The following is a 13,209-nucleotide window of genomic DNA, read 5'->3' on the forward strand; positions in this document are numbered from 1 at the left end:
TATGGTACAGCTCGATGCTCAAGAGAGGCGAGGGGATTTCCCCTGAGGTCACGGTACACACGACCCGCCGACCGAGCACCTGAGTGCTTTCAAGCTGTCTTCTGAAAACAGAAAGGGAGAACTGAGGGTCTTCCCACTCCCAGAACTGTGCTCTTCATACCCAGTAAATACTAAATAGGTTTATTCATTTAATAGTAACTGCCCACGAGGGCACCAGAAGCACACGGTACAAGTAAACAGCTGAGCACTGCCTTAGAAGTTCTTCATTTCAAATCCTTGGCTGTGAAGCTCAGGAGCAACCGCACCCTTATTCAGTGTTACTCCCTCTGTCAGTATTGCAGCCTGGTCTAGAATGATCTGACCCCATTCCACCTTTCCTCTGTTGACTGAGTGAAGATAGCCAAGCAACACGTTACATGAAAAACAATTTCTTTATTTGCTCCTTGGAGGCGAAGGAAGATTTTACATTGTTGAGAATGTTTCAGATGCGAGTTTTAAGAGGAAGCCACGGTGCAGACACGGATATGATGCGACTGTGGATACCGTTGTTAAATGGGGTAGAGGTGACTCAAAGAGATGTTGCCTCATGCGTTTCAAGCAGCTGTGTGCCAAGCTTTCCAGAAAAGAGAAGAAGAAAATGAGTTTGGCAATTTTCCTTTCTCCCGCAGAGGAATAGTTATGAGTGGCCAGCAGATGCCACTGTTGTCAGTAGATACTTCTTCAAGGTTCAAATACAAAAAGAAAATGAGGCATTACAGAAAATGGGTAAGATGTAGCAAAGCGATTGTGTTATCTTTAAAGAATAAGGGGATGACAGTGTTGCACAACTGGATCTTATTACTTCCTGTTTCAAAAAACATCTAGTTCATTCTTGGTAGCTAAAAGACGTGCACAAAATTAACAGGAAAAAATTAACAGGAAATGGTGAGTCTTCTGTGTTTGAAAATAATAGTTGTTTTTAAAAGTTAGAAGTTTAGGCAATGAACTTGGTTGTTGACTGCTAGCTAATGTATTAGCCAAGATACATTCCATCCTGCTTTGACAGCAAGGAAGAGGAAAACACAGCAATTCTGTTCCTTTTTCTTGTTGTTGTGGCATCTTAGAGCCGTTCATATTCATCAAAGCAGCTCTCAACTGTAATGAGCCGTCCTGCACAATTTGTTATGTTATTACGCTCTATGTCAATGTTGTGTTTTTAAAGTAACATAAAACAACTTGATGAACACAGATCTAACTGTTATTTTCGAGAAAAAAAGTACATTAGTCATTTTCTTCTTCTAAGGCAGCTTCACAGATTCCGCAGTGGGCTGAATAAGATGTTAACTAACTCTCCAGAGATATTCGCATTTTTCTGAACATCGCATCAATTCCTCCAAAAATCCGAAAACTACATTTCACATAGTTTTTTCATGCATTTTCATGTGCAGCCAATCTCCTGAGCATTTTAATGCATTCACCATAAAACACAAGCTGTAACCAGGTGGTAGACACTCTGATATTTGCTGTCTGGGGGTTCAGAATAAATACAGTTTCCACTCTCAGGTGAAGTCAGAGGCAGAGTGGAAAGGAGAGCTTGGTGTGTAGACGGATCTGCACTGTGCTACACAGTTTCTGCGTTACTGATAAATGGATCCATACATCGGTGATGCCCATCAGGTGTTGTAAGGAACAAAGAAGGACGGAGAGTATCAAAGTCTGGTACAACATAGTGGCTGCATGAGCCTGAGGGCTCGCTTTTAGGCAGATAACACAGTCATGGAGAGCAGGCAAGATGTGTGGTCAGAACTTTATTCACTCAGAAAGCAGAGAATGATAGATGACGTAAGAAAGGAAGAAAACACAGGTAACATTTGAAAGATGTTCCAGACAGATCGGTCTGGGAGGAATTTATGGAGGAGAGCGCGTTCAGTGAACGTGTGAGAGAAGGCCAAGTGGTTAAAGGCAGAACCGTGAGATGATTCCACAGCAGACAGAAATATAGTGGGGCTCAGGAGGAGTGCAGGAAGCAGGGCGCTCTCCGCACGCCCCCTCCCACCAGCAAACTCGAGTCACTGGGAACTGAAACACTGCCAGGCGGGTAAGTGGCAAAACTTTGGAATCTGTTAACCACATCACAGCTGTGTAAGAGAATAGCTTTCTTCCTAGGAAGCGCACGCTAAAGAATTAAGGGGTAAAAGGTCACGAGCTAATCAATCTACTCTTAAAGGATTCAGAACAAATAACACGTGCTAACACGTGTGTACGTCTTCTCACATAACACGAGAAGAGAATGATAAGCAGATGTGGCAAACAAGCAACATCAGGGAATGCGGATTAAGGGGGGCAGGTCACTGTACAACTTTTTTAGTAAGTTACAAATGACATCAGCATTTACAGATGGAGATGTGTAGGTAACTTAAATGAACTCAAAAGAAGACAGAAAAAGGGGGAAAGAATAATGAGGGAAATAGAACACAAATAACAAGGAGTCAGACGTGGGTCAAACCATATCAGTAATTGGATGAAGTGTAAACGACCTTGAATTCTTTAAGATAAATAAGGAAAGATTCTTAAACTGCATTTAAAAGTGAAAAACCATGGCCAAATTACACACCAATTTCCAAGGGACACATTGTAAAAGCAAAGGTAAATGCTGGTTAAAAATAAAAGAAGAATGTGAATTAATGCTGAATTAAGTACTCAAACAGTACTTTACACTTTGTGTTTCTGTGTGGGTGCAAACTGCTGAAATCTTTACGTAATATATACTAAATTGATCTTCTGTATATAAAGATAATTGCAAATGAATCTTGATGTGAATGGAATGGGAGAGGGAGCGGGAGATGGGAGGGGTGCGAGTGGGAGGGAAGTTATGGGGGGGGAAGCCACTGTAATCCAAAAGCTGTACTTTGGGGATTTATATTTATTAAATAAAAGTTAAAAAATAAAAAATAAGAGACATATCATGCAAATACCAATCAAAAGAAAGATGATGCCATTATATTGATTCTAGGCGATGCGGATTTTAAGGCAAGATGCAGTATTAGCGATAAATGCAAATATCTCATGAAGGTAAGATGGTCAATTTATCAAAAAGACGTCACAATCTTAACTAGGCATGCATCTAGCAAGAGAGAGCTTCTAAATCCATGAGGAAGAACTGGCAGAAAAAAGGGAGAAAGCGACAAATCCAAAATTATAGTTGAAGAATTTAACACTAATAGTCACTAATAATTTATATTATGGTAATAAAAATAATTGTTATACTGAGAAACTCACAATTGATTCTATAATCAGAAAAATATTTTCAATGATTAATAATGTAATTAGAAAAAATCAACAGAGATGCAGAAAAGAGTTGAACAATGCATAAACTGGACACCATTTTCCTTACTAGAAGACCGCACATAATTTCTGAAAAGTCCTCACTCTTTGCCAGCGGCTGTGGAGTGCGTACCAAGGCAGATCCCATACCCAACCTTGACTGAGCCATGTCACTGCACTTCCTGGAGCCAACCCCTCCCTTCCCAGCTCTGTGAAGACACCAAAAGGAAGTAGCTCAAGCAGGGCCCAGAGGAGAGCACCTGTGGCTCCGTGGAAGGGGAGCTGGGGCCTCTGGAGTGAACTGCGAGGCTGCAGAGACCACCAGGACACCCGCTCGCAGGAGTGACACTGAGACGAAGGAGGGGGAGCCAGCAGGGACAGGGGAGCGAGCTGGGGTGTGCTTGTTCTGACAGGCGAGGCGGGCAAATGGGTTCTGACAGAAGAGAAGCACGCAGTGAGGAGGGGAGGACAGTGGTCATCCTGGGGAGTCCTGGAGAAGTCGGAACGGGAGCAGCAGGACTGCAGGCGGAGTGACTAATTCTGGATAGGAAACCCTTTTTCTTAAAGAATAGAGAAGGGGCTGGCGTTGTGGTGCAGCAGGTTCAGCCACTGCCTGCAATGCCAGCATCCCACAGGGGCGCTGGTTAAGCTGCGGCTGCTCCACTTTCAACCCAGCTCCTACTAATGCGTCTGGAAAAGCAGCAGAGCTTGGACCCCTGCCACGCACGTGGGAGACTTGCATGGAGTTCAGGCTTCTGGCTTTGGCCTGGCCTGGCCCTCGCCATTGCAGCCATTTGACATTTGGAGAGTAATCCAGCAGATGGAAGATCTCTCGTAATGAAATATAAACCATCTCTATCTCTCTCTCTCTCTCCAGAATAAATGAGTAAAATTAAAAAGAAGGGAAAAATATAGCTGCCGGGAAACACTTCCTCTTAAACGTGTGACATACAGAGAATTGTCTACACTGCTTGTTAATAATTCGCAACACTTAATTTAAGGGGTTGTACAAGACAGGCTTCAAAAAGTTCATGGACAGTTGGAATTAAATTTTTAGATTAAAATTGTTAGATCCCTTCGTATAACACAAAAGCCTGATTTTTGACAAGCAAGCCTCAAGTGCTTTAAGTCACATCCACAGATGTAACCTCTTTGCATTTACTTGGAAATATGGATGCTTATTTTATTCCTTTGTTTCTTTTTTGGGGGTGGCAAGTGCAGAAGGAGGTAGAGGGGAAAGCCTAAGATGTCAGGAAATTGAAGGGGTTTCTTTCCAATGGCCTCCTTACTCAGCGAGCAGAAAGCCGTATTCTCTACAGAGAACCTGGGAACAGAAGAGAGACCCGTAACTGAGCAAAGCAAGGACAGCACGGAGCAGCCACTGCGGGGAAAACGAAGAGAACACATCACGGCAGCCCCCAAGTGGACTTATCTTTCTCTTATTCTTGCTTTGATAGGAATTTTTAAAAACCTGTTCTATCAAAAAAGAAAAACCCTAAACAAAAACCAACAAAGATGATGAACAAGCAATTCTCAGACAAGAAGGGAAGGACAGGTGGGAGGATCCCTTGTACCCGCAGACCGTGAACCCCACGCTGGACCCCTCAGCTCAGAGAAAAAGTCACGTGCCACTGAGAATGCGCACTAACGGGATTCCCACTACGCCAGTGGCCACTTAAACTGACCAAACCACTTGACGAGGCCCAAGGCAGTTTCTAAGGAGGTGGAGGATGCACGGGTGGTTGGCCGGGGTCTGCCCCTGGCCTTGGATCCAGGGTCCCCACCGCCCACCTCCATGTGAGCGGCACCCAGCCCTGTACCATGTGATTTGCCTGTTCAGCTGCCGGGGCGGACAGGACTGCTCGTGGGAGCACACGCTGGAGGAGAGGCTGCAGCCCCAGTCTTCCCACGCACAATTCTCAGGCCAGGGAGAGGACTGACACCAGACAGAAGCTCCTTCCACCCCAACCACAACAACTGAAACAATTTGTGCTTTAGAATTTCTCAGGTGGTTTTAGTTACAGATCTTGGTGGTGGAGAACTTTTTTTTACATGTAAAGACAATGAAAACAAGTGCTAAATACACACAAGTATGTTTTTTATTTAAATGTTTATAAATTATAAGATTTTAATTATGAAACAAAATATGTGCAACATATTGCTATATACTGTTACTGTGTGTCACTGGTCTAAGGCACATAGTGCAAAATACTTCTTTTCTGATACAGAGATCCCCAAATGTTTATTTAACTACACTGGCATGAAACTTCTTTAGTACCTTATATGATACAATATATCCCTCATGACTGTCTGGGGAAAAATGCTTTGTGGGTAAAACTAGCACACTACTATTTACTGGCAAAAAAATCTATTAGTAGATTCCAGTTTCTTTTGGTTTACCGAGCAGGTTGCTGTAAAAAAATATTTGCCTACCTGACTTTTTAAGTCACGTTATTTTCACATAACACACAAATTATCCACATGAAAAAAACTCCTGATATCTAATAGTTTGTCATGAATTATTCATTTCTATAGAAACCTCTGATATAAAATAACATGAACATCTCTGACAAAGATCTTGCATCTGTAAATATAACTTTGTCTATCAAAATAGAATTTTCAAAACTTTAAGAATTCTTACTTTTGCATTTGATTCATAAAATACAGTATACAACTTTGAGAAGATAGATCTTTAAATAGACACATACATATATACACACAAGATTATAAAGGCATGATGGAATATAAATATAAAAACAAGTTATTGTTCTTTTAAGTACAATCAAATTAGAGGTAGGTTTTTAAAATTAAACTCTATATTTCATTTCTTATATTGTATACCCACAAAATCTTGTATTTAGCATTTAACACAAGCATAAATAGTTAATATAAAATTGGTACCATTTTTAGGAGGTTTTTTTCCCAATGAAGCACCATCATCTACAATTTTAAATTAACGGAACAATAAACCAAGGTATCTAAACTGTATCAGTAGAAAGTATAATGGCTGTGTGCTCTTGACGTACCGAGTCACTCCTCAGCTGACAGCTCAGCAAGGACTGTAGTCCTTCTCAGGAAACTTCTTCCTGACATCCACTTGCCCAGGACAACAAGCAGGACATGGAGCAGACACCGGCGAGTGGGTTTGGAGACCATGCGGTGGGTCTGGTCCAGGCCAAGCTGTTCACCCAGTGGCGTCTTGGTATAGTTCAAACAGCGTTGAATTCCCTCCCATGAAGTAGTGATTTCTTCCAAAAGGCCCTGACCAGAGTCATGATTTGCTAAGGTCATCTCAACGTCTTGAAGCAAAGGAAGCAGTGGTTTGACTCCCTGATGAGCACCTGAAGAGAAGGCAGAGCCGTCTGGCTGGACGTCGCGGGAAGGGAAGAGTGGAGAAATGAGCACCGGTTCCTTCCCTGTTCTGGAGAACGGCTCCTCCTGGGCCCCACGTCCCACCTCCTAAGTCACAGCACTTGAACTGGGAGCCCGGCAGTCCCGTGCGGAACGCACTTCCCACAGAGCCCTCCGCACCTGCCGTACACTTTGGTTCCATCCTGAAAACAGGGAAAGGAGGAGACACGGGAGAATCTCATCCAAGCTGGACTCCGAGTGCACACTGAGGAAGAAACAGGCATGCTGACACCGTCAGCCAGGGCCTCTAGACCACGGCATCCGAGGTCACAGGCCACCCCCCTCGTATGAGCTCAAAGTGCCGGACAAGGCCAAGTTAACGGCAGTTAAGTGACCTGCTTCAGATAATCTACTCGGTAATGTGGACACTTACGTAAGCGGACACCTCATCTCAACTCACATATTTCCACCGTGGTATTGCCGTGCTTCAGTGAGTTTACTAAGACCTTTCCCAATTCCTGTCCAGGGTTTGCATGAGTTACACAAAATTCCCTGTGACCACATAAAAGACGAACTTGACCTGCAGCATCTCATGCCAGCGTTAGAGCAACACCCTGGAGGAAAGTGCAGCAGGCAGCAGAATGGAGAAAAGCACGGAGCCTGGGCTGAAAGCTGTCCTCGCAGCTGGGGAGCCCTGGCAGCGGAGCTCACTGGCCCACGCTGGGAAGAGCGGATGGGGGTGGACTCCCAGACCGGCCTCTAGTGGCAAAGACAGACACGGCAGGCCCTGTGAGTGCTGACGTCTAACCACTGGAGGAACTCCTTGTCTTCCTCAGGAAGGAAAGGTTTTTGTTGTTAATCCAGAAAGAAGAGTAGACAAGGAACCTGGGCCCCTGGGACACTGCCTGGGAAGAGTGTGTGGAGGGCAGGGGCTTTGGACGTTACCTTTGCTTGCAGAGCCCTTGGCACCGCAGAGAGTCTGAGTAATCAGAGGGACAGCTTTGTCCACTTCCCTGTTCTCAAACAGACTGATCATGTAGAACTTGATATTCTTGAGGTTGATTGGCAAACAAGAAGGCACTGGGGTCCCAGAACCCCAAGTTTCATACCAGGCATTCTATATCAAGAAATGCTGTCATTTTTTTTTATTGAGGTTAAAGATCTCAGTGAAGTAAACATATAGTTAATATTGGGAATATAAGTTGAAATGAAGTAAAATGAATAATCTAACAAAATATTCATTTTTAGTGGTGACTTCAGCCAGAATTCAGTCTTGACATTTAGCCAACAAATGTCCAAGAGCTGGACACAGTGGACAGAGCATGTCATCGGTCTCACATTTCTATTGGCTAGAAACATGCTTTAAATAAGTGGATTTATTCCCATTCTTCTGCCAAAAGAGATTATACTTAAATATACTAAATATTTCTAAAAAATCCTTTCTTTCTGAAAGCTTTCTTTTTTGTTGTTGTTGTTTTAATTCATTTTTTTTTTTATTTGAAAGGCAGGAAGAGTGAGATCTCCCATCAGCTAGTTCATTCTCCAAATGCTCATAGCACCTGGGGCTGGGCCAAGCTGAAGCCCATCCCCCACTGCAGATCTCCATGTAGGTGGCAGGAACCCAACCACTTGAGCCACCGGCTGTGGCCTCCCAGGCACATTAGCAAGAAGCTGGATCAGAAGCAGAAAAGCCAGGACTAGAGCCAGGCACTCCATACAGACTGTGGTCATCCCAGGAGCAACGTGACTGCTGAGCCAAGCGCCCACCCCTGGTTACCTAACAGGTTATCATTATAACAGGAAGCACAAAAATGAAAATTATTTGGTTATCAATTAATGCACAACTTCATCATTTTCAGAAACTGAATGTTGTAAAGGCTATGACTATCGGATCTACTTATAAACAGTGTCTGTATAAACAGTGGCATTACAGAAGCCACTGTTACTACAACAAAGAAAAACTGCAAAACATTGGAGGGGGCACGGTTGCAGCTGGTGCAGCTTTACGTGCAGGGCTCACGTGGCTGACGACCTTCGTATTGCGGGTCCAGGGGTGGTGCGACAGGGCTTGCTCAGAGGCAGTGACTGTGGCGATTGAAGGACTCTCGTACAGACCCACGTCCCTGCAGCATAGCTGCAGCTGAACTACGTGGATTCTGCTTTGGATACGACAGCTGTGATGGCAAAAGTAACCACAGAAATAAACCGTTACAACAGAAGTAACTGGGCTGTCACAGAGGCACCAGCATTCCATAGTAGAGAGCCAGTTCAAGTCCTGGCTGTCCTGCTTCTGATCCAGCTCCCTGCTAATGGCCTGGGAAGGCTTCAGAAGAGGGCCCACGTGGGAGAGCCAGAGGGAGTTCTTGGCCCCTGGTATCCATCTGGCCCAGCCCTGGCTGTTGTGGCCATTTGAGGAGTGAACCAGTAGATGGAAGGTTTCTCTCTCTAACTACTTTCCAATGAATAAATAAATCTTTAAAAATACATGGATAAATATTATATAATAACCTATATTTGCAAAGTTAAAATAATTAAATGTTACAAAGATATATGTAAATGGAGCCGGCGCCGCGGCTCACTAGGCTAATCCTCCGCCTAGCGGCGCCGGCACACCGGGTTCTAGTCCCGGTTGGGGCGCCGGATTCTGTCCCGGTTGCCCCTCTTCCAGGCCAGCCCTCTGCTGTGGCCCGGGAGTGCAGTGGAGGATGGCCCAGGTGCTTGGGCCCTGCACCCCATGGGAGACCAGGAAAAGCACCTGGCTCCTGGCTCCTGCCATCGGATCAGCGCGGTGCGCTGGCCGCAGCGCGCCGGCCGCGGCGGCCATTGGAGGGTGAACCAACGGCAAAGGAAGACCTTTCTCTCTGTCTCTCTCTCTCACTGTCCACTCTGCCTGTCAAAAAAAAAAAAAAAAAAAAAAAAAAAAAAAAAAAAAAACAAAGATATATGTAAATGGAAAACATAGGTACAATATAAATAAACCATACAATATCCAAATTCTTGAGAAAACTGAAGAAGACGTTTGTTAGGCGGCCAACGACTGCAGCAGCACCCCATCCCTGAATGAAAGCAGGAGGACGCCAGACCCAAAATTCAATTCTCACTCTGAATGCTAGAAACGGAGAGACCTCGGTCACGCCCAGGACCGAGGCTCCTTTAGAGAATCCACGCAGGAGAGAACCTGGAGGTGTCAGTAACTGTGAGCAGGCTTTCACTGGGAAGACAGCGGCTGCATGCAGAGAAATCACGGTGCAGACACACAAGTGTAGCATCTGCAGGAACACTGAGTTAAAGCTCCATGAATATTTGCTAACGGCAGAGGAATCTCCCTCCACATATGAAATACAGACGCGTCACCAAAGGGGCACGTATCTGTTTTCCACAACGCTCACACTTGAGACCGGGGAGACTTTCATCGGCCTGACTGCACATCAGAGAACTCACAAGCCTTCACGCAGAAGCCACAGCCCGAGACGCACCAGAATTCCACAGTGAAGAGAGACTGCCTTGAATGAGCGTGAAAAGGTGTCCAGCCACAGTCAGACTGCTCACGGAGCGGGAGCCAGCCTCCAAGCTGGCCCACAGTCGCCTTGGCTCCTGGCAGTCACATACGCGTGATGCAGCCAGTCACCTCGGCTGCAGCCATTTTATGTGAACAAAAGACTCAGACGGAATTTAAACACAAGGAGCCAAACTCAGTGCTACCAAAAATTAAAATGGAATAAACAAAATAAAAGGATAGCTTAAAACACGACCTCTACCTGAAGTACTACCTGCAATCACACCACGAGGCAGACGGCGTCATGCCCTGCACTTGGTGTTTCTCACGCAGGCACCCAGAACCTGCACACAGATCTGTGTGTAACAGCCACACACACACATCGTCAATGTCAACACAATGTCTCTTCATAGTAGTTAGTCCCCATGACACACACTATGACCCTCGCACGTGGGAACCCACAGACGCCTGCCTGTAGGTGGAGGACGTTCAGTGCTCACTCACAGGAGAGACGCGGCCCAGGCAGGACTCACCTGGGATCTGCGGATGACGACTGAGGCGTAGTTGCCCTGAGCGAGCCACTTGGCCGTGCTGGAAATCTTCATCCCTGTTCCTGCCAAGTTGATGCTAAACTGTCCCTGGATTTCAAGCAAGACAAAACAAAAATCGACATTCATAAAACACTTAAGGGTGCCCTCGGCTAGAGAGGCCATGGGAATGGCGCATGCAGGGCGCGTCTGGAAGGAGCTTCTCATGGGAAATGACCATTGACACACGCGTTCTGCGAACGAAGTGAGCCTCAGACAGCACCAGGAGCTGCATGGGGGCTGAGCGGGGTCCCGCTGCCCGACCCCCTGACCCCACCGTGGGAGCCCGGGAGCAGTGCTGAGCCACAGGCAAGGCTGGCAGAAGCTGCCCCTGGCACTGACCCCTGCCAGGCTCTGCCACTTCCAGCTTCAAGGCTGACCCCCACCTCCAACCTCTGCAGTGTTGCACTTGTTCCATGGATTTGCTGCAATCTCGTCACTGTGCCTTTCCCTCTTCACCCACCATGCAAAACGAGCGCCCCCTACACAGCTGTGCTGGCTGATGCGTCCTTCCTAAGCATCCAGACGGGTAGGTGGGTGTGGGGCCCCAGGACTCCCATGCACCCTAGTGTGCGGCCCCACGGGCTCTGTGACCTAATGGCTTCCAAGTGTAAGGACCATTTTATCAAAGCATTTCAGACTCTGTTAACAATTCAGCTTCAGATATCTGTTGACTAAGAAAATGGGTGAATAAAATGAGCAAAATGGTATCCTACTTATGTAATCTTACAGCACACATTTATACACCGAGGAGTGAAAGTCCATGCTAATTCAGCCTACTGGCAAAGCTTGCTCAGTAGGCCAGGGTAAGACATTTCTAGATCACATCACAATATCCCAGTGCCCTGGGACTCATGAAACTTGGGTGAGACTGCGGGAAAACATCAGCAAGTGTATTATATTAATGAAAATATTATCTTGTCCTGAAAGCAAAGGCTAAATAAACTTTACTGTGGTTATAATATTGATTATTACCGTCGCTAAAAGAATTAGATATCAAGTTATTCATTTTCGTTTCTTGGCAATCTTAAACAATGTATTTCTTACTAAATACAAAATATCCAGATATATTATGATGACAACAAGTGGTGATTTTGCCATAGCACAAATAAATAAATTCCAAGGACAATGTGTTACACTCAGTATCATCAGGCTGTGGAATTTAGACTCTGAGCTGTATTCTGCCTCACTACTGCATCCCCAGATCCCACAACACAGCCGGGGTACTCAGAGAGCGCTCTGAACTGATGCACAAATAGCTGTATCATAGGAGTCATTTACAGAACACACATGTGAGCACAAACCCTCCAAATGCCATGAAGGTGAATGGTACTAACACTAGACAAAGAAGTATTTTATGTTGCTAAATGCTGGGGTTGGAGTTTGTTTTAAAATTTTAAAATTTAGTTATTCGAGACAGAGAGAGAGACAAAAAAGAAAGCTCCCATCTGCTAGTTCATTCCCCAAACGCCCACAATGGGTAGGGCTGGACCCAGCTGAAGTTGGAAGCTGGCAACACAATCCAGGTGTACCACATGGGCGGCAGGGACCCAAGACCCAGAGTCATCACGTGCTGCCTCCCAGAGTCTGCGCCAGGAAGAAGCGGGAGCCAGGAGACAGAGCCAGGACGGTCCCCCAGGTGCTCGGGATGTGGGACACGAGCATCTTAACCCAGGTTTTAATGCTAGGCCAAACACCCATCCCTGTTGATACATATTTGAAAGAGAACGATTCTTAGTCATTGATCCTGTCAACCCGACAGGTTTCACACTGAATACCTCACTCCACGTTCCTTGGAAGATCGACTTCTCGCCAAGTAAAATTCCTTCAGAATGGAAATACATGCTGTGGTGTAGTCTCCTACGTCCGGAAACCCAGGAGAACCCCAGTGGGGTCATGCAGTGTTTGTACAACCTGATACTGCCGGCCTCTTGCACTCACTCTCTCCGCCCACTGAGACGTTACTGGGCATGCTGAGGCATACGGCATGTTGTTACTGGACACGTACAGGTAGTAACAGGGTTACGTGACGGAAACAAATGCACATGCCAGCACCTCACAGGGTTACCTGTTTTTCTGGCAAGAGCAGCTAAAGCTACAGGACATTTTAGAACGTACAGACCTTGTGTCACATACGAGGTCCCCAGACTTGCTCAGCCCTCGGATCTGCTACTCTGAACCCTCCTACCTCCACCTCCTATTTCCTCCCCCGCCCACCCCAACCCTGGGAACCAAGGGGTAATTGTCTACCTCTGTATATTTGCATTTCTTAGATGCCACACATACGTAAAACCGCACAGTATTTTCCTTTCCATGTCTGGCCTACTTCACTCTGCATAGTGTCTTTCATGCTCATCCACTGTATGGGAAAGGGCCCGATGGCACTGTGTTTGCAGGGCTGAATAATACTCTGTTGTGCTTATGTGTGCACTGTGGCATTCATCCTTCAGGGGATGCTTAGGTCCTGTCCAC

The 13,209-nt window shown here is 45.8% G+C and overlaps 1 protein-coding gene across 4 annotated transcripts in view; it reads right to left on the minus strand.

Moving 5' to 3' along the window:
* Nucleotides 1-5,384: 5,384 nt before the first annotated feature.
* Nucleotides 5,385-13,209, minus strand: part of ADAMTS20 (ADAM metallopeptidase with thrombospondin type 1 motif 20) — a 174,154-nt gene continuing 166,329 nt past the window's right edge. For 2 of the 4 annotated variants that reach the window (XM_051850403.2, XM_051850402.2), the window contains exons 37-38: nucleotides 10,684-10,788; nucleotides 5,385-6,857 (exon numbers count right to left, since the gene is read on the minus strand). In XM_051850403.2, the coding sequence (XP_051706363.1) occupies nucleotides 6,768-6,857; nucleotides 10,684-10,788 (195 nt within the window). In that variant the 3' untranslated portion in view covers nucleotides 5,385-6,767. Of the gene's footprint in view, nucleotides 9,935-10,683; nucleotides 10,789-13,209 lie in introns of all 4 variants that reach the window. The other 2 variants (XM_051850405.2, XM_051850406.2) reach the window with 2 other exon arrangements.

This window comes from Oryctolagus cuniculus, chromosome 9, assembly GCF_964237555.1.
Source record: "Oryctolagus cuniculus chromosome 9, mOryCun1.1, whole genome shotgun sequence".
Lineage (NCBI taxonomy): Eukaryota > Metazoa > Chordata > Mammalia > Lagomorpha > Leporidae > Oryctolagus > Oryctolagus cuniculus.